At 39.0% G+C, this 27,945-nt stretch overlaps 1 protein-coding gene across 1 annotated transcript in view; it reads right to left on the bottom strand.

The window, feature by feature from the left end:
* Nucleotides 1-27,945, bottom strand: part of BRF1 (BRF1 general transcription factor IIIB subunit) — a 180,492-nt gene that overhangs the window by 102,705 nt on the left and 49,842 nt on the right. Inside the window, exon 4 of the mRNA XM_069858918.1 lies at nucleotides 3,923-3,954. Coding sequence (XP_069715019.1) covers nucleotides 3,923-3,954 — 32 coding nt within the window. The remainder of the gene's footprint in view (nucleotides 1-3,922; nucleotides 3,955-27,945) is intronic.

Raw genomic sequence — 27,945 nt, 5'->3', positions numbered from 1 at the left:
GTAGTAGTTCCTCCAACACCACAGCAGTACAATAAACTATTATAAACCTATGCAAGAAAGTCTAAGACCAATAAACCTATGCAAGAAAGTCTAGGAGTAATTAGTGACAAGCATGGAGGAATGAGGGAGGCCAATTCTGTCTCTCAAAAATGCAAATAAAAACAATGTGCATACCAAAATAACTTATAATAAAAATATTTCTGGATAAGAAAGCACTGTCACTTGACTAGACAAACTGAAGAGGAGAGGGATGAGGGTTATCTTTTGAAGTCAAGACAGACCAAAGGAGGACTAGACTCCTAGCAAGTAACCAGCAAGTACTAGTTACTGATTTTAACCTCTGGTGCACCATCCTCCCTTATCTAGAACCGCAGTATAGTTTAGGTTGGAATGGAGCTCAGCAGGTCTCCAGGCCAACCTCCTGCTTGAAGCTGGGTCAGCTATGAGAACAGGTCAGGTTGCTCAGGATCCTAAAAACCTTGACGGACAGAGATTTCAAAGCTGCTCTGAGCAACTTGTTCCAATGCTTGGCTGCCCTCACAGTGAAAAATCTTTTGTTGATATCTCGTCAAAACTTATTTTAATTAATTATGACCTCCTTTTGTCTGGAGGTTCTCCTTCTCTTGGCTCTAACATCTTTTCAGGAAACACTGGCCTTATTTAACAGCAGGACACATACATCACAAGGCACACTAAAAATTATGTTCTACTAGGCTGAAACTGGAGATCAAAGCACTGCCAACACCTCTTCCCAAACTCTTCATGACCACATTGCAAAGACTATGGTGCTGGAGATAACAAGAGGCTAAAAAAGAAACTGCCATCTCCCAAGATGAGAAAGACAGCCTTTCACCACACTGAAACCAAAACTTCAGCCAAATACTTCTCTGGGTGCAAGGAATGAGGTGCTCTGAAGCAGATGAGCAAGCCTAAACTGCTCAAAAGTTGGGCCAAGGCTACACATGCTTCATAACTCTCCTAAACAAGCAAGGGCTGTCGCTGAGATTGGACTAACAAAAAAGCAAACAAAAGGCCTGATTACAGACCTCTCTAAAGACTGTATTTGCAAGTAAAATGGAGTATCTGAAGATATAAGCAAGTACTTTCCCTGTCAAAGACTGATGACTGATCATCCTTCCAAATCAATCAACATGCAGCATGACTGCTCTGCACAAGGAAGGAGCCTGATTTGAAGCACTGGTCTGGACATTTTCAGCTCATTTCAGATAACACTTTAAAGTCTAAATGTACCAGAGGCATACTGAATCTGACAACATTTTCAACAGGAGGTTTCTAAGACATAGGATGTATTTTACCTGAAGATCAAATGGGAGAAAAAATAGCCAAGAAGTTGGCCTTTCCAATAAAAAGATTTTTTTTTAAAAAAAAGGAACATTGTGATTTTTTTCAAGATGACAGCAATTTTGAAGCTCAAAGAATTATTATGAAATGCAGCAGTTCTCCAGTGGAACAAGACAAACTCCCACATCTCAGTCATCAGCATCAGAAGAAAAGCAATATGACTTCTTAAACACATACTGCCATTAACAGTCAAAATTAGCCCCATCTATTGCTAAGTTTTAACAGCATAATACTATGCTAAAAGCATATTACACTAGAGGGGACAGTTTTGAAATATCTTTTAATGGGGAAAGGGGGAACCAAATCCCAAAGCAATCAATAAAGACAAGAAGAGAGGTGGTACAAGAGGTACAGACCAGAGTCTAAGAGGCCACGCTTAAGATTTCCTCTCACCATATTTTTTCTTTTAAAAGCAAAACTAAGTAAGAGAGAAAGAACAGAAACATGGCAAGTCATGAAACAATGAGTTGCAGGTAACAGAGTAAATTATCTTCATATGACTTCGAGTTTTTGTTATCCAGCTTTATATGTTGTGAGCCACAGAGGATGTGAGCTTTCCCAACACTTGGCAGGCACTGGTTGAAGGTCACGGATGTGGAGGGTGCAATAAGTGGGATGGAAAATAGCACAGCAAATATTGTCTCCAGCTGCAAGATGGTAAGAGGAAGCATGGATGGCCTTTTCAACAGGTTTTCATTTATCCTTTTTGCTGGCAGCTGGAGTTACAAGGCTTATCTTTTTGTTTGCTTTTGGATGAAGCAACACACAAAAAGTTATTATGCTTTTTTTTTCCTCCTGAAATACACTAAAAGCTATTTCAAGATGTTCTGTAGTTCACCCAGTAGCCTCTATGAAGACACTCCATACAGATGTTTTATCTGATGACTTTCTTAAAAAATCCCTGCAGTCAGATGATTAGCAGCCTGACAGGTCACCACCTCCCACAGCAAGAGAGCTGAATCAAGTAGAAAATTCTGAAGAATCATCCCGAAGTTTGCTATTTGCATCTAAGCAAGAGTAGGTGAAGATCAGCAGCAACTCATTTCAAATGTGATTTTTTTTGTGTGTGATATAAAATTGACATGTTTCTCATTTTGTCAGCATTTCTCATTTTCGACCAGTGTTATATATTTTGTACAGATAACACCACTGCTGCTACTACTACTACCAACAACCTTCTATTCCTTTAATAACACTGGCAGCCCAACTTCAGGATGGGAGAGCTGTCCTTGAAAGAAAAAGGCACTTGAAGGTAATAGAACATTCTAATAAACTAATTGCTTTTCTTTTTTTTTAGGCACATGATTTGTGAGCAAAGAGTGATCTAAAGCTGAATGTACTAAAGTTTTCTGCCTGGGCCATAAATATCTTGCCACCATCCTGAAAAGCTCACTTGTTCGTTCTTAAGCAGGAATTTCTGGCTAGTTGCAGTTAACAATAACTTTTAAGATTCCTCTTTGCTAAGATTCACCTTAAAGAAGCTATAAAGTAGAGCAAGTCAGAAGCCTTCATACAGTTAAATATGTTAATACAGATCACGACACTGACATTTTGCATTTTTCCTCTTTCCGGGGTTGATTATTTCCCTGCTACTGATCTATTTCTGGCTCTTCCCATCTCTTCAGTTCTCCCTCTTTGCCTTTTTGGTCTTTATACGCCCCACCTTGACATCTTTGCTGGCTAGAATGTATAGAGGGGAAAAGAAAAATGATTCAGTCTTCCTTGTCTGTTCCCACTGACAATACATCTTTTTTTCTTTTGAAGCTACAATACCGCCTCTTCTTCACGTCCAGTAACTATTCTTCATGTTACTGTGATCATTCTATTTCATAGCAATCACCATGAAAAATCACCTATGCTTATAAGGAAATAAACCTCCCATTCTACCCATGCAGTACTTGGTTATAAGTAATAAAAATAATTCAGTAAGAGTTTAGAAAAGAGAAAAAAAGTTACTTATTTTAAGAATTAAAGATTCATTTGATTATTGCAATTCCAGCAGATTGCTTCAAGCAATAAATAGTCTTCAGAGGATGCCATTTACCAAGACAGCTGGGAGGATAAAAATAGATGCAACTAACCTACTCGCATTGTATGTAAAACAGTTGTAACATGGAGAATGAGGGTAGGACAGCATATGTCAGCAGAGCTTTCTATTTCCACTTACATAGCAAGTACGCATTTCTCTCAAAATACATGTTATAAAACACAACTCTGTAGTGCACTAATCCATTTTCACAGTACCAAAAAACTGCCAGTTATTTGTCTTCAGCAACTGTTGTTTTAAAAATGTGTTACATCTGACCCTGTGCCACTGCAGTGACTCCGGATCCTGATGAAAGGACGATACTAACTCTTTATATGTTATTTGCACCATTAAAAGCAAAAAAATATATGTTTGACATTTTATTTCACTCAATAATTACTCTGATGTACAAACCCAGTGATTTTCTTATTCTCAATCTTTAGAGAGAAATTAAAACATGCCAAATAGCCCATGCTATTTTAACAATTCAACAAAAGTCTCAAATAATAATAACAATAAAAAAAGATACCATACCTGAAGAAGGTCACTGAGGTCAAGTAACATGTCTGCGAAGAAGTCAAGGAATATACATGCTTATTGAATGTGACACTGTTCCCTAATTTCACTAGTAAACATCAAAAATGAAGAAATAAACCCAGGTTTAATTCTCAAAGAAACTAAATAGGAACTAGGTACTTGGATGCATGACTTCTGCTAACAGCCAGCAGCCAGGTAACAGTTCAGCTCTCCACAAACCTTGCCAGCACCTGCCGCATTTACTGCTCAAGTTGTGGAGTGATGGTCTCCAAGAACAAGCCAACATATAATACTTACCATATACTGCAGCCTAATTTCAGTAATAAAATAGAGTATCTTACATTTTATTTAAGAACATAATCATCTGTCTCCAGCGCCAGCTTAGGAGCCCAGAAAAACAGATAGAAGAACAAAGAAAACCACAATAAGTTTCTTCTGTCCTTTTCTATGAGGACCTGTCAAAATACCAGGAAAAGCAAGCTGCTTTGGCTATTCTCTTCTCTGACCAAGAAAATCACCTCTTTCTCCCTCTATCATACCCTGTGCTGCTGCAAAAATATTAGGTCACTGCCCCTACTAGTCATTATGGGCACACTTGGAACTCATAATAGCTAAAAATAAGCCATAACCACTACAACCTCTCATTAGATTTTACTGAAAGCAAGCACACTTACAACATATTGTCTGAATGGTATCTAGAAAGAGCAAAACCAAACACCACTAAGCTTAAGGTGCAAAGGTAGCTTTCACACGTGCTGATCTCTTATCAGCTACTCAGGTGTGGCTTACATATTAAAAGCGTTCCAGTTTTACCATTAAAAGGAGTGTCCAAGGCAAGTGTGAGAGAAGGAGAGAGAGAAAGAGGTGGAGAAAACATATATGAGGGGTGTACGTGCATTTCTATGTGTAGCAATCTGATAAGAAATTCAGTATTAGAAAACAGTACAGGGACGTCAGTATAGTTTGGTACATTGCGGTGACGCAAGTATTAGCATATGTTCTTAAAGTTTGCCAGAGTAATATAGTGCACGTTTCTCCTAAACGTTATCAGCCGTGGGAGCACAATAATTCAGATAACTTAATCAGTTTATACATAAACATTTGCCTTGCTAAGGTTTATACTTGAGCATTTCTATCCTTAGTTTGGATTTAAAATTGTATGATTTTAGTACTCAAAATCTGTTACAAAAGTCAATACATTGCATGAATATTATTTAGTGGAAGTTAATTTTAGCATTTAAAACAAAGCATATATAGATATTCAATTAGCTGAAAACTCAGTATGTCTCTGAAAAAAATCCAAAATCCATAACAGATAATCTTATGCAAGATATTAATGCAATCTTAAATTTTAACACACTAAGGAAATCGCTAACAAAAAAAAATCCGCAAAATATACACTTTAGAAATCCACAGAGCCATATGGAATGCAAGGCAACTTTTGGTCAAAGTAGTTAGAAAAGAGAAAGTGGAAAGACTTTAACAATGCAGTTGCCAAGGAACCATATTAGTCGCCAGCTCATCAAACAGGTCAAGGAAGAAATCACTACACCAATTTTATGCTTTAAGAAATATTCTCGGTCTGAAAATGTTCCTAGCTCATTACTGACTTGAAGTGTTTGGTTACTTTATGCCCACCCTGAGATACCTTCACCACAGAGATCACCTAAAACTGATAGATTTTGACAATTTAGGAAAACAAAACCCAAACAAAATAAAACAAAACCCACAAAATGAAAAGGCTCATCGGTTACCAAGGCACTAAAGTGAGCAGCTGAGCAGTCCCAGAGTCTGTCCACCATCACTGGAGACAGAGGAGCAGACTGAAAGGAGCATCAGAGTCAGAGGCTAATTCAGATCTTAGGTGAGCCAGAGCGCTACTTGTCTAACCCAGGCATTTCAGTTACAGTCATGAAATTTATATAGCAAAGTATTTTTCATCCCTTCCAAACTGTTAAAAACAGTCTGGTGGAAGACCTAAACTCCATAATACACGACAGTAATAAAACTTGAGCACTTGCATGGAAAAAAAAAAATCCACCTTTAAAGAGAAACAGAGAAAGTTGCGTGAATTTATTATGATGAAAGATTAGAGCTAAGAAGCTTGGAATTCACTTGCAGAGCTCAGGCAGTTCAGTAGCAATTCAGAGCTACACTATGGATGCTTTAACACAGAGATGGTTTGCTCCTTAGAGAAGTTAGTTCAAGTGTCCACTGAAATAGTAAGCAAAGGTCACAGTAAAAATGTGGCATTTCTGGATTTCATTTAAGGTAGCCTCCAGCCATCTCTCTCCCTGATTAGATGTGTAGCTGCCACAGCGCAGCAAAAGCAAAGGGGAAATTTGAGTCATGCAGTAGCAACGGGCTGGCCTTTACTGTGAATATTGTGAGCACAATTATCAGCAGGAAGTAGTTGTAAAAACAGGGAGTTGTTTTCAAACTCCTTTTCAGAGTTGGAACAGTTCAGGAGAACATACAACAGCTGAAAACAGCAGATAATACTCAATATGTATTTTAAAAGTATACAATCATAAGATAAATGTTTTCTTTGAAGCCAAAAGAAAACAATGATAATTTTGCATACAGACATTGCTAGCACATGGAAAAGTTCCCAAGGGGATAGAAAGCCACTGACATTGTAGATATACACATACAAAATAACAGGACATAAACACAAGGGGACTTAGGTTATAAATGCACCCAAATAAAAAAACAGAAAAGAAAAAGGGAAAGAAAAAGAGTGCCGCAAATAGTTTCATTTGCTTTTCCTTTGCTGTTCATTCTTTAAGCTAATTTAACCAATGTACACAACCGACTGTCCCCAATTGGAAACTTCTAAATAAAAATTACATTATTCTAAAGGCTTTACTCAAAAAGACTCAATTCAAGGGGATTCTTTGACCAATGTGATGCAAGAGGTCAGATCAAGCAGCCAGAACACTCCCTCTCTGCTTTTATAATCTGGTAATCTGTGGATAATGTGAGAGCACCATGAATCACAGCAAGAATGACCTCATTCTCAGCACCAGAGGAAACAAAAGTTCATGATGAACCAAATACTACTGGAAACCCAAACCCAAAAATACCAAAACAAGCATGCATTTGTCCTTCAGATAGTCCTACATTTTACATATCCCAGCAAAGTACTTACATGCACCAAAATCTCCTCCATTTTCAATATTAACATTTTCCAGGAGGCAAAACTGCCATTTACAGAGATGCTTTTAAAATAACAACTATCACTTACAACAGAGCTTTTTCCCCTCCTGAAAAAAATTAAATAGTAATTAAAATAAAATCTTTCAGTGCCTGACAAACTAAAACAATCAGGAAACCTTCAAACATTATTTCATGCTACTGTGTCAAAATTCTTCTACTACACATCATGTCACATCTGGGAGATACAAGCAAAACTGAGCAGCATGGAGAAGACAGAGTCTAGTATTTCTCCTAGTTAGTTAGTTTTCATAAGTTACCCTCAGAACTCTATTTATTTTTACAAGCTTACGACAAAATCATCCATACCACAGAAAGAGGACTAATGCCAAGGAATCATGACTGCAAGCCACCCAGGAGAAATATGACATCCACAAGAACCGTAATGAAGCGTTGCCTTTTTTAAGTAGCCTTCTCTTTCTAACAAAAACTAAAAGCAGATCTATTAAATATACAAAATATTTAAACATGAAGTCCCTCTCTGTACTCAGCAAGAACAATTCAGCTGGCTGCAAACAAAACAGCAAAGCTTAATAGGACATCTGACTGAAGAGCAAAAAGATTTCTGAACATGAAAACAATTTTTCCTCAAGTTCTAGATGAAATGGAATAGTTCTGTATAAGCTACATAAGAGCTGGGAACTTCCCAGAAGCACTTACAATAACAAACACACGGAGATGAGACAAAAGGGAGGGTGGACACAGAAGTGAAGTGATACCAGAGTGAAAAAACAGCGACAGCATATTTAGCTGGCCCTGAACCCAGTTTTCCAACCTTCAGTTCAACACCCAGTTTACAAACTTCCCTTCCCACATTTTCATGCACTGTTTTTTGAGTATGAATTATCACAATTATATCTCTGCTTGACTTTCACCAATTTCATTAGTAATTAACTAGAACTGACAGCACTAATTGTTTAAAGTAAACATTTCTCTTCCCAGTGACAGTTAACTAAAACAATCAGAAAATAATACCTAAACCTAGTTCTTTTGTAGGAAACCAATTTCTGATAACCCCAATAAAAGCTTTGCCTTGAGGCCCAAATCACACAGCACCAGTTCCGAAAGTTTTAGTTTGCAAATTTTTCTGTGCAAAAAAGTCCACAGAGCACAGGCTGCACTCGAGAAAACAAATAAAAACAGCATTTAACAAATCATACCAGTAAGTACAAATGCCATTTTCATAAAAGCTATCTCTATTTATGTGTAGATTAATGTATGAGGAAAAAAACTCTGTATTTTGGTCTATGGGCTTTGTTTGCACACAACTGCACATCTATTTCATAAAACTGTATTTTTCTATATTCAGTATTCTAAAATCCCCAACTTAAGGACAAAAAGCAGTGCCATACTCCTTCCTAGGTAAATTAGGATGTTTTTCTCACAGCTCCCTTTCCGCACGTGCGATATTCTCTCTTCACAGGTAAGAGAATCAATAGCAGTAACTCAGCATCGTACAACCAACCAAGGTAGATTATTAAAAAGGAGACAGGCATTTCGGGCTGCACTCATACTGCCTCATTTCATGGCATTAACTGGAAGTGTTATAAGTGTAGCTTTCTGGCTCACATCTAAGAGCTGAATTAGCCCCTGACACCAGTTCCCCCCTCCTCTACCTCCAGTCACTGCAGACAAAACCTCGGTAGGGCAACTGGGCTGCCAACTGCACCTCCACTGGTCACACTGGGTTGATTCATTGCCTGTAAGCTACACTAATCTTCAGACTCCCCAATACTCATACATTTCAGTCTTTTCTAAATTAAAGCTGGTTTTTTCCTAATTGTTGTCTTCAAAGCCTTTCCCACTTAGAGGAACGTTTTCAAAAACATGCCGGGCCAGCCGAATTCGCAGCGAGCGTTCAGCACGTTTGAAAATGCTGCTCTTGGAGAATACTGTCTTCAAAGGATTCAGGCTAGGCTGTATTCCTAGTGTTACCAGTTTCAAGTAAATAACCTGCTTTGTGGGACATAATAAGGTATTTACATAGCCGCATGTAAATTTATAACTCAGTGCAACACAACTGAAAAAAAGTAAAACATACTTTTATTGTCCCAAAATGCCTGTACAGTCAACTCAATTATCCAGGATATCAGATGCATAAACTATGAAAAGAATATCTGTACTAAGCTACACAAAGATAATGTAGTTGGTATAGTTACTTTGGGAAAAGAAAATTTAGGCATACAAAGAAAATGTAAATATTAATTTAAAAGTTTTAAGAGACAGGAGGTTAATCTTCAACCTGGATGATATGACCACGTATAGAAAACAGTTGGCTAGATTCAAACAAGAGTCTCCAAAAAAGAAAGAGAGACCCTGTCCCCTGAAACAATAAATTGAGCAAGCGGTGGCAAGAGAAAACAAGAGAGGTTGCTAGGAGAAGCAAGGTTTAAGGAAGAACTTAAAAGAAGAGTGGGGCTGGCAGAGAAGAAAGGGAGAGAGGCACCAGGAAAGGAGCAAAGCTCAAGCTGCAAGGGAAAAAGAAACAAGAGTAAATAGTAAAATCACTGCAGAAAACATCCTGTGTCTGAAGAGAGTCCAAACACATCAGCAGGCATGAAATTGCACAGCACAAAATTGAAATTGCACAGTTTATTTGAAAATAAAGCAGGCATAAAAAAAGCAGCTGGGAAGGAGGACACCAATAGGAAAGACTTAGGTAAACAAAAGAGTTCAGTTCTCTCTCTTTGCCCCATATACAAAGCCTGTAAAGGTTACAACTTTTGTACCAACAGTGAAAGAAAAGTCTCACAAAATTCAGAGGTTAAGATTTTGAAGAAATATTCTGAGATGATGAACTGCTATTCAGCACAGCAGCAACACACGCTTGGAAATGCGAAGCAGCTGGCAGAGACAGAGAAAGAGTAGAAACTAGAAGCAGGGACAAATCCCTGCATGTTCAGAGGTGGCAAAGGAAAACCAGCACTGTCACAAGCCCAACACTCTGATTTGCAGCAGACTCCAAATGGAAGAGTACGGAAAGATGAAAAAAAAACAACCCCGCAAAAAAACCCAACAACAATAAAAGTATATATTTGAGCTATGGTTTGACTGGCACCTTATGCCAACTTGAATGAACAGAATAATCTCAGCGTGCCCCAAATTGGCTTGATTCCAGCCCACCAACACCCCCTTAACCCGGGGTGTTATTTGTGCAGCAGTGTGGCAAACCAGCCTAGGGAACTGTCCAAAAAAAAATAGGGTTTTTTTCCCCTCCCCCTGATTCTGTTTTCAGCTGGATTAACTCCCCAGTTCACGTGTAACTGCACAAACACCTGGGATGATAGAAGGCAAGGAATGGACAGGGGGAGGACTGAGCAGGCAAGGGCAAAGCAAGACGACTCCTTTCTGAAGCCGCGCCAGCTCTCACTGGCTTAAAGCATTCATCAAAATAAGAGCCTGAGATAATCTCTCAGTCACCCATCCCACCTTCTCAAATTTCTCTTTAAATGTAACGCTGTTTGCAGAGTTTTCTCCAGCTTGCTCCAAAACACAAAGACCTACCTTATCTGAAAGGGAAACCCTTAAAAGAAACAACGAGCAAAAGCCTGCAGAATAACTGCTTTATAGTAAACAAATGTCTTATAAAATTGATAACACCCTCCTTGTTTTAAGTACAGACACAGTTCCTGTGCGGAAGTTCATCATAGTACTGCTCTGCTTTACCCACAGTGAACACCCAGCTATACACTTCAAGAAGTAGCACTACAGTGCACAATTAAACCAAAACAAAATCCAATTCTGTAGATACAGAATGGTTTACATTTTCCATGCTTGAAGCCAAGCGTTACGTCTTTGCTTTCATTACCATACTGAGTCTAATGCACTGGTATTAAGTGCTCCTTGAAGAATTATCTCAACAGACCTTTGCTAGGATGGGAGTGCGGCAGCTGCTGTACCCAGCATTAGAATGGCAGAGTTTGCACTTGAAAGTCAGACAATGCTTTCCTGCCAGTACCTCTGAATGCAATTTATCTGTGCATAGGCATTATTTACCCAAACAGTGCAAAGCATAAAACTCAGGTAAACAAGCAGAAAATTTCTGATACTAGAGCCTTTATTTTAAGAAAAAGTACAGCTTCAAAAAAAATGAATTGTATCTCTGCCACTGAGGCTGCTGACTCCTTAATGGCCTTTGGTGGGAAGGACAACAATTGGACGTGTTAAATTTCCCATTCTCAAAGGCTTTAGAGAGAATCGTATCAGCATATGTCATGTAATACAATGACAGAATAAACCCTTCTGTATCAGATGCCTGTAGGCACATAACTGTACAAATCCTTTCGGTTATTTGAACTGGATGCTCACTGCCAAGTACCAAAGAGAGCCCCTGTATTCACAAAGCAGGCAGTACAGCAATACCCTCCCCCTAACAGTGTATTCCTGTTGATCAGAAAACCTCACCTCAGCAGGCAGGAGAGCTCTCTGCATTCCCACCCTCCCTCACACCTCCAACACTCTGCTGGAAAACACCAGACGTAATGGCTTCATGGATGCAGCCAGCTTTCTCCTGAGGCCTGGACTAAGCAACACTTTCACAAATGTGACCAAACTGTTAATTACTAGTCTTGTAGTAATAAAAGCAATTACAGTAACTCACAAAAACCTCCCCAATCACCTTTGTTACGGAGCTTAAATCCTGCATGGAGTTGAAAAGTAGGTGCTTAGGACTAGTTCATCAGCAGTGCTTGGAAGTCAGTACAACACACCACTTTCATGCTAGCTGAACTTCTTAAAGCAGGCTGGTTTAGGCATTTTCAATAAAATAAATAGGAAAACATGCAGCTAAACCAGTGTGCCACATTGGAAAATTCTCAATCCATGTTTTCACTTTAAGAAATGCCTATGCTAAATAAATTAAAAATATGTATATGATCACTGTAGCAGAAACCTAAATAAGTCCTAAGAGCACAGAGGTATACGCAATTTGATTATTAGAGTTATGTTTTCTAAACTAGGTTTGCCTTATAGTACATAAACAGGAACTTATCCCAAATGAGTTACTAATAAAGCATTTTTACCAAATATAGAATAATGCATCTTCATAGGCTATGCTGTAGAGGTATTCAAGGGAGTTTTATTTAGCAGTACAGGAGTAGAAAACTCACACTACCTCTTGGGACAGTTAGCCAGTTATCTTGAGATGCAGTAACAAACATTACCACATATGAATTTACCAACCTGTAGACAAGACACAATATGCAAACGTATCTTTATTTCTACTTCACAGCAATGCACAAAGGAGAGATTACCTTTAGCTGTTACCAGCAGGGTGAGAAGACACCTTCGCTTTCGGAAAGCCCAACAGAAAAGGGCTCAAGAAGAACAAAAAACAAAAGAAAAAGAACTGCAACAGCCTTTCTAACTTTAAAAATATCAAATATCAATTTTAAATACCTTTCAGGGCTAGAGAGAAGTGATGCATCATACTTTGAAATGGATACAATTCTCAACATGACACATTCCTCTTCAAGCACATAATACACTAGATCTTAAATTTAAAACAAATTTGTGTCTTGAAATGTTGCCTCTAGAAAAAGATTAAATTTGGTCCTTGAACAACTACAATACAGCAGCTGGAGGGAGGAGCTCCCATGGCAGGCAAGAAAGATGACATAGCTGAGATTTTAAGATAGGTAACTTGTCAGAGAGTTCAATTACAAGAAGAAAACTTTGAGATGATCTACTGAGCAGGGTATACACAGTCACAGAAATTTGATACACTCTGCATTTTATCTACAGAAAAGGGTGGGAAGTAAGCACAGTTACAGAAAATGAACGCTACACTGTGCCGCAGGACACTGGGTTTCTGTTTCCTTTTTTCCCCATTGCCCTTCAAAAACATTTCATCCTTCTTCATCATGTTTTTATGATGAAGACCACAGTTCCCCTTTCCTTGGTAAAATGCTCTGAAATCTTCTGACAATCTTACTATAATAATATACATTTTGACTCTGTGGTTCCCAAGTCTCTCCAAACGGCCAGAGAAACAAGCTTTCAACTGTGCTGATGCTATCATTGCCCTGTATTTAACTAACTTTATGGCCAATAATTATTTTTCAGATCATGACCTCACCTTTGAAAGGCCCCAGCTACATCCTCTCTTAACGCAATACCTGATATAACTTGTGGGATTATGATATGCAAATCAACAAGGAAGTTTTGCAAAAAAGGGCTTAAGAGCTAAGTGACATCCTGAGCTCCTCACAATGAAAAAAGATGCGATGCACATCACAGTTTCAGCTCTTCCTTTCATGTCCTACTCTACATGCCTTTATTATCCAAAACACAAAGCTACGAAGTTCCTATAACAATTTTGCATTCCTTTATTCAGCTTAAGATTTAGTTTGATTTTGTACCAATTTGCTCTAAAATCAATCCTCAGTGTTAAAGCGTCAACTCCTTTACTGGTTACTCATCTTTATGAAGGGATCCTTAAGGAGCAAAAGGAAAATCCTTTACTGGGAGAGACATGTGGGCAGAGTGGAGGGTAGGAAGGGACCAGAATACACATACTGATACCTTAATGAAAGCTCAGGACTTCAGTAAGCAATCTGCTGCAGTCCTCTGCTTGTCATGGGCACTGCAATTCTGTTAGCATTACTGTCAATATTTACTTCACTTCAGCAGGAACTCCCAAAGACAATGTTGCACAGCATCGGTTAGCGAATACACTGAAGTTAATTTACTTGCAAATGGCATTTCTCACGTTGTTAAAAGTTAACAGTCTTCATTACATAGTTTTAATCAAGATGGAAAATGAGGAATATTAAACTTTTATCCCTGTGTTATATTCTTTTGAATGCTATAGCAATGGCAAGCACTCATGTCTCTCTCAGCACAGAGATTGCTCTTTCATTATCAGTTTTTAAGAAACTGTAAACTTATCTCAGCTGCTGGAATTCTTCACAAGAGGAAAAAAAAAAAAAAGCCAGCAATGATGTACATATCATCTGCCTCTGGGAAAATAAAAAATGCCAGTGATACACTGGGAAAGATCTCCTCAGGCTCCTTTCACACAGTCTTGCAGTAGTTTTATTGCAACCAAGCAGTGTAATTTCAAATAACATTCAACAGCGCACTGATGGCAAGCTCCTAAAATACAGCTCTGCTCTGAACAACAACCGAGAATTCTATTGTGTCTCATGTTTACAGCTGCTCACTGATTGTGTCATATTTGCAAAGCTTTCAAGAAAAATGATAACTTTTTTCCCTGACACTGAGATTCAGAAATTCAGCCTAAGATTTTTAGAACCACCTCAGTCCAACGCCAGACATGCAGAGTCCGCAGAACTTGCTTCTCTCCACAATTTTAGCCAAAAATTCCTAGTGTTTTAGCCAGTATACCTAGAAATGTATATTTAAGCATCTTTGCAAAATCAAATAGGAGAGTAACAGGCAGAACGATACTTCTACAGCATACTACTGTATGAGGTTTAGATGCACATGGGACCCAAGCATATCTACATCGTATCACTGTACCAATGAGCAAGTCATTTTGCTTCCCTTCTGTGCCTCAGTTGCTCCAACCAGAAGATGGAGCTTTTAATACTGATCCTCTCCATAAAATGCTATAAATTCTACACTTGCATCACCAAGACCCTCAGCTAGGAGGGAGCAATCTGAACTCACACTCCTGCTGCCAGAACTGTTTACATATTACAGAATCATAGAATCATTAAGGTTGGAAAACACCTCTAAGATCATCCAGCCCAACACCACTATGCCTACTAAATTATGTCATGAAGTGCCACATCTACATATGAGGTCACTACATTCATACATAATAAATACATCAACGTAAAAAATAAAGAAACTCACTGAAATAACCAGAGAGAGAGAAGCTGAACTAGGTATCCACCCTTTCAAAGCCTGGCCATTCACCTACAAAAGTTTCCACTTGTTTGTTCTTCTCCTGACCCCACAACTCTTACATTTCAGATTGCAAAGCAACAACAGTTTCAAAAGGAGAAGCAGCAGGGTTCAGACCCTGACTATCCTCTTGGCTTTTAATTCCCCTTACAAAAGTAAATCCAGGTTTTCTGCAAGTCAGGAAGAGGCTTTAGTTACCAGCCCTAAAAAACATTGTTTAATATAAAATAACAATCAATGAGCACCTGTCATTGTGTCGCCCATCAGAAGATGGATCGCTCTGGACTCTGCGCAAAAGACGAATTCTCCATACAGAGCACTAGCCAAATGCTTAAACTACTGAGCAGAAAGACAGATCAACTGCACAGCTCAGCAAGGTGTTGAATGGTTGGACTCGATGATCCAGCGCGTTCTTTCCAACCTAGTGATTCTATGACTCTAATGTGTCATCTACCCATCCATTTTACATGGCACCCGAATGGACACATGCTCAGGGGAAACTGGCACAGCAGTGGATGCTGCTTACTTTGATTTCAATAAAGCTAACGACATGATCTGCCTTGGCGTTGTTGAAGCCAAATTGTAAGTCATCATGGTTTGGCTACCTGGCCTAGAAAATAAGTAAATTGGCTGGACTGCCAAGTCTGAAGGGCCATGATTAATAGTTGAAGGGGCGGTACTAGAGGGATCCCTTGGGGGCAACTCTGTCTGAATGCAAAAAGCACCCTAGGCAAGTACGCTGGTGACATCAAATGTGGGGGGTGGTCATGGCATCAGAAGGTGCGACTGCCTTCTCGAGACTTCCTGAAGTCTCATGCCCAAGACAGGGTGGGACTGACCAGCTAAGGAAAAGGAGCTGGTGATCCCCATGTTCAAGGTAAGCAGGAGTCAGCAGCATGGTCTTACATCGAGAAAGGCCAGACACATACTAAGTTGTATTCGAAGCTGAAGGAAGTGGTTATTCCCCTCTATTCAGTAGCTGTGAGGCTGCACCTGGAGATCCATGGTTAGGTCTAGGTTTTTCAGTCCAACTTCAGTACTCTGGAATGACTACAGTGGAGGAACACAGAGATGAATGACAGACTGAAGCATATGATCTATGAGGAAAAGCTGAGACAGCCAGGCTTTTCAGCCTAGCTTTAGGGGAGATCTAATGCTGTCCTAACTACTCAGTGAGAGAAATATAGAGAAGATGGAGCCAAATTCTCAGATAACACAGGCAGAACAAAAGACAACAGATGCAGTTTGCAGCAAGAGAAAATTAGATTATGTGATTAGATGTTAGGAAAAAAAAATCCTTGCCATAAAGGTAGTAAAGCACTGCAAAAGGGTGCCCAGAGAGAGTATAACACATCCACGGCTAGAGACAACCAGCACTCAACCAGAGTAGGGCTTCAACAATCTACTGACAACACGACTAGGGAACTGGAGAGGCATTCCAGAGGACCCTTCCAAACTAAGTAATTCCACAATCCTACATAGGGGACAGGCTCTCTGGATTGCCTCCTATGTATTTCATCACCCTCGGATATATTGTCTAAACAAACATTTCCCTGTATGCACCACACCTTCCCCAGCTGCTGGAGAGCTGGTGGAAAACACTCTGTATTCTCGTTCCTCCCATCCTAGAACCTGGCAGTAGAAATGACTGTTGTGATCAAACACTTCTGTCACACTACTTTTTTTGCAGCTTCTTTTTTTTGGTGTTGTCCTCATATTCTGGATACTGCCCCTCAGCCAAAGTTCTTGGCTCCTCATTGTGCTCCCAACTTCTTCAGTTGCAACACAAGGAAAGTGACCAGTTTACAGCTCTGCTGGGAGGGCTGCAGGCATTATCAGCAAAATCCAAGGACTAGAGCATTCCTTTGTTTCATCACTGAATGACTGTGAGAAACAGCTGAGACACTGAAGCCACCAGTTCAAAGACTGAGGAATGAGTAGAGCAGCAACCTATAGTTGAGTTGCTTTCCTCTGCCACAGTAAGAACTTGGCATTTAGGCAGAAGATAAATATCAAACTGGACATTGCCAAAAATATTCTTCAACCAAAAAAACTCTAATCTGAATATGTGCTGGAAATAATTATTGGCAATGAACTAGGTCCTCCAGATGTGGCAAGAATGCAGTGATTTGGGAGTCCCTCAGAGACAGCAGGACAGATGCAGTCCATCTGTTGCATTCTCTAAAAGAGTGATCATTTAAAAACTAGAAATTTCCGTATAAAAAAGAAAATTCAACCTAGATTCTGCAGAAGTTAACAGCACTCATGGGAAAACCAAACTTTCGACTGCAGGTCAGTACAGAATAGTGCATTCTCTGATTTCAGGTACCAACTGAGACACAGCAGCAGAAACTGGAGCTCCAGATGTTTCTTTAAAAGAAGACTTCACTAACCATTTACAATTATTTTACATTTTCTTCTTCATTTCCTTGGAGATCAAGAACGGTTCACTGGTGATTTCAATAGCAAATTTCAAAAGAAATATTCTCAATTCATACAGCCCAGCTCTTTTGCCCAACAGGAAAAGTCACAGGAAAGAATCTATAATCTCAGTTTTGGAGGTGAACAGGCATAACTTCATTAGGGAGAACGGGGGAAAAAAAGTGTATTTTTAACACAAGTTAGCCAGAAGGAGACAAAACCCTTGCAAAGCAAGGACAGAGTCGTGCTTTCTCAGAAACTGGCAAGTTCAGGTAACCTCTCAATTTTTTGGCAGGCTAACTTGAAACACCAGCTCTTTGTTTGTCCTAGAATCGTGCTGCACATTACAGTACCTGAAATGACAATAACAACTTTGTTTCCCCTTGGAAATTCCAAGGCCAAAAGGCTCTCTACAAGAACAATAAAAATTTAAAAGGATCAATTATAAAAGGACAAATACTGTAAAATAGATAAGGTGATAAATTCTCCTGACAGTAAGACAGAGGCAACATTCAGAGTTCTAGTTTTTATGTAATAAAAGATTTTCACATTTCAGTTAGTACTTGTCATGTTGCTGAATATGCATTTTTACTGCAGTTTTCTCTTCATGTTAAAAAGATTATAGCATATTATAAGCCAGACAATTTTTTGTCCCCACTAGAAGGATTTTTTTGAGTCTATATATTTTCTCTCTTTCAAAATTTGGTTTTCATCATGAGTAGTTCATATATGATAACATAAAATATATCGTTCACTATTCCTTCCTGCTTACCAGTATGAAAGGAATCTGAAACACACTCTACTTTCTACTCCCTGTTGAGGCACAAGTGAAGACTTTATTTTTGGCAGACAAGCAGCTTCTTCACTGAAGAAACAGTTATATATCTCCATTTAAAAATACCGATTAGCAAATCTCATAGAATTTTACCAACACATCCAGTCAAAATATGACTGAGATTACTGTGTCTCTCCCAAACTGGAAGGATGTTGAACGTAAACAATTCACTTAGAGCGGATCTCAAGATGAAAGCTCTGCAATTTATGTTTTATTGTCAAATATTTAAAGGATTAAATCTAAATAAAATACATAATACACTAGTTTCAAAGCATACATTATCTTCAACATCTTATTTCCAATTATCAAGTCAAACTAAAGAAGGCAGAGGAAACATCTGGCTTCAAAAGCAGAGCTCTGGAAGAAATCAAGATTTTGGTTCTTTTGGGTCTCATTTAAGGCTCCTATTTTCCCAACCTGCTGAAACTGGGTAAGATGGAAAGATTATTCTCTCTCTCAAAGGGGAGAAAATAGCGGACATACCACCATGTGATTGGGTATTACATCATTCGTACTTAACAACAATACTGAGCCAGTCTGGCAGTTCAACTTAAAAGACATTTTGTTTTGCCTTCTAGGAAGGACGCGGACTTGCCATAAATGAAGGCTCACAGCAAAAAGGCTAGAAAAGGCTCAGCTCACAATTTTACTTGGCATAAGATTACAAAATGCTAAAAGTCTTCCACTGAGAAGCACTTCCAGTATGAAGTTTGTGTGCAAAGACCAGGCCATGCAAACAAAATCCTACTGACAAATGTCCCAAGAAATAAGACAGCTCTTGAGAAGTACTTCTACTAATTTTTAAAAGGCTTATACGTTATTAGGACGTGAGAAATCATTATTAAGTCTACTTTCAAGATACAAAGACAGGTCAGGTATAAGAATGAATCCTGTTTTTCCAAAATAAATTTGAAATAATATTGTTTCTGAAATACCTTCACTTTGTATTTATAGCATCAAGAAGTGCAAGACAAAAAAAAAAGCTGCATAAGATTTAAGAATATGATGAAAGTGGACACAGTTTTAAGAGACCTCAAGCTAAAATAATATTTGCTGATAGCCAGCACAGAAGTGCTTGTAGGTCTCAACGCACTGGCTTTTATTCACCCTATTTTGCATTACTGATCTTAATTAAACTATTTAACAATATGAATTTGTCTTCTAAGACATCACTCTTACTGCATTAAAATGCAAATGCACCATCTTCAAAATGATTTTAATGAAGGAGAGCATTTAATTTTCTAATTGACTTCTAAAGTATTAAAATGCAGAAAACATTAGCAATGGCTACAACCAGAAATATTTTTCAGTGACCGTATCAAAACCATCAAGCATAATTGATCAAGTTTGCTACCAGGATTTATTTAAACAAACCATATGATAATGCTTTTTCTTTTTAATTACTTCTTGAGGGGGGTGGGCGTGCAGGGAAGGAAGGGGAAGCATCTCCTCCACATCCCACACCTCATCCAGCATATCCTCTGACAAAAGCAGGAATGTGCTACACAATGACCAGCTATACCATACTGGGTTTTATTTAGCTGGTGTTCGCAATGTGTTGGCTCCCATCTGGTCAAAAAAGCACCCAGTTACAATGCTGGTTTTGCTGACAAGGCACCAAAATTCAGATGCAGAGATAAACTTCTGAATTAAACAGAGGGTCAACCCAATCATTTCCTCTTTTAAACAAGCTTTAATATTGTTAAATATTTGTTTTCAGAAACATGCAAGGATCGCTGAAGGTCAAAGACATCAGAGGTGTGATCCCCTTCCTTATCATTCCTCCTTTGTACTTATGCCACTGGAAGGAGGCCTCTGCCATCACATTTCCCTCCCCTCATCCATCACCCAGAACTCATCCTGCCTCATTAGTTTCCATGTCGCTGCCACCATGTTTCAAAGCAACACCCCCTCTCCCTGCTGCGGGTTAGGGCTGCCCCTCCTATTTTTACCCTGGTGTTACTCATGCCTTCATAGCTCTCCTGTCCCCTGCTTCTGTTTTTCCCCTTGTTTCACCTTTACCATGAGAAGGTCTCTTAGTTCAGAAACTCCAAACTGGAACCTAATTACTAATTGCATGATCTGTGCCCTTAATTTTATTAATTATTATTTTTATGCATGCAATAACAGACAGCTATTACGTGCATTAAAAATTTGGCTCAGATGCTTCTGCTGTACTTCTGTGTTACACAAGGCCAAACATGGTGACATGGACGGGGTTGCCAAACTATGAAGACTTCTTCTCCCTGCCCATAATGGAAATCAAGCCCAAACTGACAAAAGCTTCAGTAGACCTAATCCAGTAGCCTACAGAGTAAAGTCTGTCTGTCCTTTTCAAAGGGGACAGTGATGACTGGGTTTGTCCCAACACAGAAAGGTATGATGGGCAAGGGTAAATTAAATCAATTTAGGTGCAACAGTTCTAGTGAGCACAAACCCCATGGGTTTCAGCAGTCATACACATTAACGTGCTTTGGGCAAGAGCTGCCTAGAGAAAGACTTGAAAATCTCAGCCCTGTAAAGAAATAGAGTATTTCTGCAGTCAAATTTCAGAGGAGGATTACTTTGACTTTTATTGTTCAAAATTTCCCTTAAATAAAGAAAACAAACAACAAAGCTACAAAAACCAGCCAAAATCTGTAATCTTGTTCGGCCACCTTGTGACCCTGTCCCCTTCTTTATCTCTGCAGGTACTTTGTTTAATGCTGCATTATGGAAAAGTGGACAATTCAAGCCACCTGCTGGGTATTGACATCCTGAGGGGAAAAAGGCTGGTCACTCTACTACACAAAAGCTGTTGGGAATTTCTTCAGCAAATTCTGTGGGGCAGGATCAGGTCTCCCCTTGCCAGCACCAGAGGTCAAATACCGTTCTATTCTAACTTAGTAAAAAGTTAACAGAAAAGCAGATTTTCTGAATGTGCAATTCTTAAACAAAACATTAGCCTAAGCATACACACATGCAAAATTACAGTCCTCCTGCTTCTTTTGGTTGATATATTTAGAAATCCTATTAGCTGGAGAGATCAACATTCTTATCTGAATTTCCAGGATGCTGTAACATGCAAAATTAGAGCAGCTCTCTTAAGTGGGTCAATTATCACTACTGCACTTACAGCAGCTTTTCCCCTCCCTCCCTGCAGCATCCACAATGGGCATTTAGCACAAGGATTTGAACAGTAAGATGTTGAGTTAACACATACCACAATGTAAAGTTTCCTTCCTCTTTTATATTTTCAGAATCTTACAGAAACAAAGAAAGCCATCCAAGTACAGAATCTCCACATAAAAATTATGGTCTCCCTGCAGAAATCTTCGATGACTTTCAGTGACAGGGCACTGCAGGATAACGCTAGGCAGCAATCACACTCACTGTTTTCCTGCCACATCCGAGTGGTGCACAAGTAAGGTTTCTGGCTTTCACCCAGAAGGGACAAGAGGAGAACCTGGGGGCCACTAACCACCTCCCCACTCCTGTCCCCCAGGTGCAAAGCCATACAACCAGTTTGAAAGGCTTCAGGTTTTTTCTTCTCAAGAGCTAATTCTCCCTAAAGACATTGCAAATCACCAGATTCAAGTGAATAATCGAAGTACCCGGCAACACTTCAGATCCTACAAAAGACATCCATAGAAGAATCACAGATATAACGCAGAACCTCAGGAAGGACAGGCTATTCTGCAATACAGCGAGAGGTCGGGACGGATAACAGAGTGAAACAGCCTCGACTCCTCCTGCCTTGCTGCCCCACTGCCAGCCAACTGCATTCGCAGCGTGCGATCAGGAGCAGCCTTTGCAGTAAGGAGATGCAGTGGGAAACAGAATGGAGCCATGCAATGGAGCAGACAACGTCAACAAGCACGTGGAGAGGAAAATTTTAGTTTCCCACTAATGGGAAACATGAAACGTGCTTCTCTGCAACATAGTTCCTTTATACATATCTCTCTACACAGCAAAAGAAGTGTGAGGTGGTACTGCAAGTGAAAAAACATGATTCTCCTTTGCTTCATGGAAAAGACTACTGCATGTGCTGGCTTCAGGTCATGAGCACTGCTGTTGAAATTCAGCAGTTCCAACCCTGGCTGGAGAAGAGGATTACAGAGAGAAATTACGGTGCAGAAATTAAATTTGTACTGCTGGCCCTGGCTGCGCTCTTCCCAACATCTTCACCATTTTCTGCTGTGGTACCAAATAGGAATGATCACACAAGCCAAGCATTGCCAAACACATGAACTATTTGGAAATAGATGCAAATAATGTGGGGTAACAATAGTCACACCCTACTGAAGGTGGCAATTTTTCATTAACAGACTGAAACTCTTCCAGCTAAAATATATCCACTCAAAAGCATATCGATTTAAAACTTCAATTTGAAATAAAGTGGACAAGGCTTTTCCAAGACTTCACATCCAAGAAAATGCTTCACTAGGAAGCATTTCTTTACCCAGAGGGTGGTCAAACACTGGCCCAGCCTTCCTAGAGAGGTGGTGAATGTCCCAAGCCTGTCAGCATTTAAGAGGAATTTGGACAACATCCTTAACATGTTTTAATTTTTGGCTATTCTATTCAACTTACTATGAATTAAGATCTTGGCAGCCATTAACACTCACAGAAAAAAATCTATCAAAATGCAATAATTTGCTTTTGTAAATATTATATGTATTTCAACTGTACAATTTAAAATCAATTTTAAATTCCTTATGTCCTTGTCACACTCAACACTTGCATAAAACACATTTTGAATGCAACTGTATTTAAAGAAAAGTAGAAGGCCAGTTACTAAAATGAAAAGTCCTTATCTAAAGAGAAATAGAAACTGGTTTTATTAACTTCCCTAACTTGAGCTCTAAAATTTTGTTGATTAAAGCCTAATTTCAAAAGTTAACTTTTTAATTGGGAGCACTCAGGCCTGCTGGCTCCAGGAAGTTTTAGTAGAGGTCAAAAGATTGCTAGAGTTCTAATTTTTCATTTCTAATAAAAAAGGAAGTCTTGCCCTTTTCCTTGCAAAGATAGACCTCAAAGTGTTAGTAGGGAAACAAAGAATCTATCCATCAAAGGCTCTCATGGCAAGGTTATACAAAGCTTCCCAGGACAGTATGGGAGCTGACAGAGCTTGCTAATGCCCAAGAGGAGATTAGCTCAATTTCTCTGGCAAAGACCAACAAGGTAGAAAGGCTCAATCTAGACTAGGCTCTGCATAGTCTAGGATTAAAGAGACCAGTTCCTTACTCCATCACAGATTTTCAGGGTAACTTTGAATGTGTCAGCCTGAGTTCTGCAACTGAAAATGAAGCTAAACACTCTCAACTTCCCTTACTGTGACATGAAAATAAACACATTAAACCAGGAGGCATTTGAATAGCTTGGCAATAAAGTACAAGTACTGCAGACAAATTAGAAATAACAGAAGTACTGCCCCATTCACTGAGGAAATGCCCTTTTTTTTTTTCTCCAAATCCTTCTTGCCTGCTGGGATCCTGCAAGACTTCCCACATCTTCCCTCAAGCAAAAGGGATGTTCATGAGGAAGCAGGGGAGGAAAAGTGCCTTATGCTTTCTCAACAAGCACAAGTTCACATGTAAAGGCACCAAGGCATCCAGTTTTCTCCTGTCGCACATTTAAAAGTTTTTTTTCCCCTTAGACTTCTAGCACACAGGTTCTTCTGCAAAGCAACTCAGAAGAGAAGCCTCACTCAGCTGCCCTGGACCGACTCTAGAAAGACTCGATCTCTTTCCTCTGGCTACACATAATGCTGCTGAAAACCACCTGAATAACTCAGGCAACCCTCAGTCCCAGACCGTGGGAAGGACTTGGCAAAGCCCCCAGCACTGAGACTGATCAGCTTACTAGAGTGGGGGAAACCTGCCCCGAATTTACCTCCAAAGGCAAACAGAGGAATATTTACACAAGATAGCTGGTGAGGTGACTTTGCAAGGACTCTTCTCATGTGGAAAAAGGTTTTATTTACTAAGCTCTAACAAGACAGGATTTGGCTTACAACTAAGGGTGCTTTTTCCAAAGAGCTTCAAAGGAAAAGAATAAATAAATATAACAACAAAGGTGCACGTGTAGGGGATAAAAGACATTTTCCATGTAAAACTGCTGTAAGAAAAACCCAGGTGGTAGCATTGGAAAATATTATGGATAAAATAGTGGACAGTCGAACAGTTTTACTAACATGTATACAGTAAAAAGGATTGCAAACAGAATGAAACACTCCTTGATTAAAACAAACTGATATCCCACCTGGAAAATCCTGGCCGGGCTCTTATTGTTCCTAAGTGACTCTAGAGCAGCCACAGGTTACAGCCAAACCCATAAGTCACTCAAACACCCTGCCCTGCTCTTCCAAAGTTCTCTCTCTCTCAGAGCAGTGGGATCAGCCAAAGAGTCCTTTGTTTCCATTCAAACATATGTAGGGGTGGAAAAGCTGTTTGAAACATTAAAGAGAAACAACCGAAGACTGTAACTATTCCAAGAAACAAATTAAGAGCCAGAGTCTGAAATGCCGTGAACACTGTCGGTGCCAGTTGAAGTCAGATGTCACTGGAAACACTACACATCACTCAGCTCCTGGGAGTGGGACAACAGGGTCCATCAGACTTGAGGATTTAAGAAGCACAATCTCCTTTGAATGTATTTTTTGCCTTATAACTGTAGTTCTGACATTGATAAGACACATTTTATAAAAAGAAAAATAAAGTTTTTATAGGTAGCTCATCAAAAGGGTGAAACACTTCCCAAATTCAACCAGTCGCTAGTAAACTGTCTTCCCTTTAAAATATTAACACCAACAAGTAATAAAAGCAAGGCAAATGAAAAACTATGTCAAAGTTGCTGCACTGTGGATTCTTGTGCCAAACAAGCTAATAAAAAACAAACTAATGTAAAATCAATTCAGATCTCAAACACTACATTAAACTTTCTCAAGAACTATAAATAAAAGCTGCACTATAGATATTTTTTTAATCTAAAAAATAGTTCTAGAAGAACATTAAAGTATTTATGTTGCTGGAATATTTTGCATTTTTGCATTAATTAAACAACGTATAAGAACCAAGAACTTCATGTTTTTGTATTTCATGCTGAGGTTTATTCAGGCATAATTCAGACTGCACAGTAGACTTGGCTACAACCTTCCTCCCATTTTCACAGAGGCTGGCTGGCGACATGTACATTATGAAAAAAGAAGAATAAGCAGATAGCCATGCCAGATAAATACATTCCACTCCCTCAAACTGAACTCAATGCAGACAATTAAATCCTGTTTTCCCTCTCCAAACTCTTCCCACTCCTTTGGTTCTGCCACTGGAGAGAACACAACATTTCTTGCCACTTCAGCCACTGACTACATCCCACTCTGCCTTCCCAGGCCACACACATACTTTCTTCCTTCTGCCATAATATTTTTTAAGGAATACACTGCCTGCTGTTTCAGAGACTAATCTGTTCCCAGCTAATACCTCTTGCCTCCGTAACTCCTGAGTGGCTCCACTCAGCCACCCAAAGCCAAGGTGCAGCTCTGAGGATGCTGCTGCCCTTCACTACTTCCATGTTATATCTTTCCTCTAAAATACATCCACCAATCTTCAGCCTTTAGCTTCCATTTCTAAATTTCTCCCAAACTTCTTAATAACAGTTCTATAAGCCACGTGATAATGAACACTTTAAATTCAGTAAATCTACTTACTGTTACATAAATCTTAAAGCATTACAAACACTGCATGTCCTTTGCACAGCACAATTTGCCTCTTTGCATGCCATCCTCTGCTGGTGTCTCCAGAAGACCCAAACCGACTGCAGGCTTATTAGCCTGAACATGCATCTTCATTCTTGATAAAGCATCTTCTCCTGTGTGGCCATCCTCTACACCTGGCTCTTGGTCCCCCTGGACCAAAGGTCCCGAGAACATGCTTGCCTCCTGTAGTATATTTTTATATTGCCAGATCTAGGCTGGAAACAAACATAACATGCTGATAATGATCATCTCAATTAATCTGCAGAGGCTTAAACATATTTTAATTTCAAAGGTCAGCAATGTGCACCTGTGGCTCTCAGGTTTCCAAGTTTCTAATGAAAAGGAACTTACTTTTCAATGTTCAGAATCCATAATTTATAAGGTTTGTATTTTTAACTACATTGGACTTTAAATACTAAAAGACAAAACGAAAGCCCAAACAGCAGAACACTAGGGAGAAGTTGAACGCTCTCTCCCAAAGTAACACGGCTAAATTCCTAACATCAACTACAACATAAAGTTTACCTGCTGGATTATTTTTTTAGAAACAGTAACAAAATTGAGCCATACAGTCAAACACTACCACTTCTTGGTTCCCAGGTGGCACAATAACCGTGCAAATCAAGATGGAGCACTTTGTGACAGTAATATAGAAAGACAGAGCCTATCTTTGCAGTCTTATTCATACTTCACTCCTAGTATTTTGTGTGAAGTATCACACAGGATATTATCTCCATTTAACAAAACTCATTGTGAAATGAATTTACCTACTTATGAAGCGCAACCACATCAGTACATCTTGTGCGTAACTTAGATACATGCTGAAATACTTTAAAGAATGATACCTCAAACAAGCAAAGGATTATTTTGTAATTTGCTAGAGAAGTTTGCCACACTTGCTGCACAGATGGCTGCTACATTACAATGTACCCACTTGCCTAGTACAGCATATACTGCTTTGAATGCTTTTTTATTAAGTCAAGTGGGGAAAAATGGATTTGTGCATTATGGCTAGGCTATCATTCAGCAGCATGAAACAACAACTGTAAATAAATGACTTGAAAAAATGCAACATGGGCATAGAAAACATTAGCAAGGCATTTCAATCACACTGCCTCCATGGTAATGATAGAGTTAGTGTTCTAAGTTTACACAGAGATTTTAACTCAGAAATTACCAGTGTAATAGGTAAGCCTTCCTTTTAATTCCCCTATTCCTGCAAAACCACGTTTTCAAAGATACAAATGTTGACCATAACCTATCAGAAAGCAATAATTTTAGAATACTGGATGTAGTTTCTGAAACTCAAAATAAAATCTCTATCTTAAAAGAAAGCTAAACTGTTCAACTGCTAAAATAAAGAATGAAAACAGCAATTTAGAAAAAGCTCAAATCAAACAGAATATTGATGATATGTACATATTGCTTTAAAGCAGAAATGAACTAAAATAACAAAGAAGCAATTGTTTGATACCAAACTCCAAATTCCAGGAACTGAAACACAACATGAAATAAACAAAAATATATTAAACAAATAAATATGGATGGACATCAGTATTTAAAGCTGAGAAGGATTTTAATTAAGTTCTAGAAGAAAAAAAAAAGAGGCGTCGTCTAGAGGCAAGGAGCACTCACTTGCACCTCTGGCCATTGGCTTCCTGAACGATTTTCAAGAAAATTTCAGAACTTATCAAATGCCTTTTTCCCCGAAATTAAAACAAGAATGATACTGTCCTTCCCACAAGCATAAAAAAAAAGCAAAAAACCAAAAAAGGAAATCCACATATCTTGATGGAAAACCCACTGGAAGGCCAATGCGTCTTTACTACTGACAACTCAGGAGACCTGGGGTTAATTTTCATTTGTTTTAAAACAAGAGAGAAAAACAGAACAACAGCAAACCCCCACATTACACACAAGTAATCCCTAGCTAAGCACAGG

This window comes from Phaenicophaeus curvirostris, chromosome 5 (assembly GCF_032191515.1).
Source record: "Phaenicophaeus curvirostris isolate KB17595 chromosome 5, BPBGC_Pcur_1.0, whole genome shotgun sequence".
NCBI lineage: Eukaryota > Metazoa > Chordata > Aves > Cuculiformes > Cuculidae > Phaenicophaeus > Phaenicophaeus curvirostris.
The sequence above is the reverse complement of the archived record's forward strand: the minus strand, read 5'-3'. Positions and strand labels throughout refer to the sequence as shown.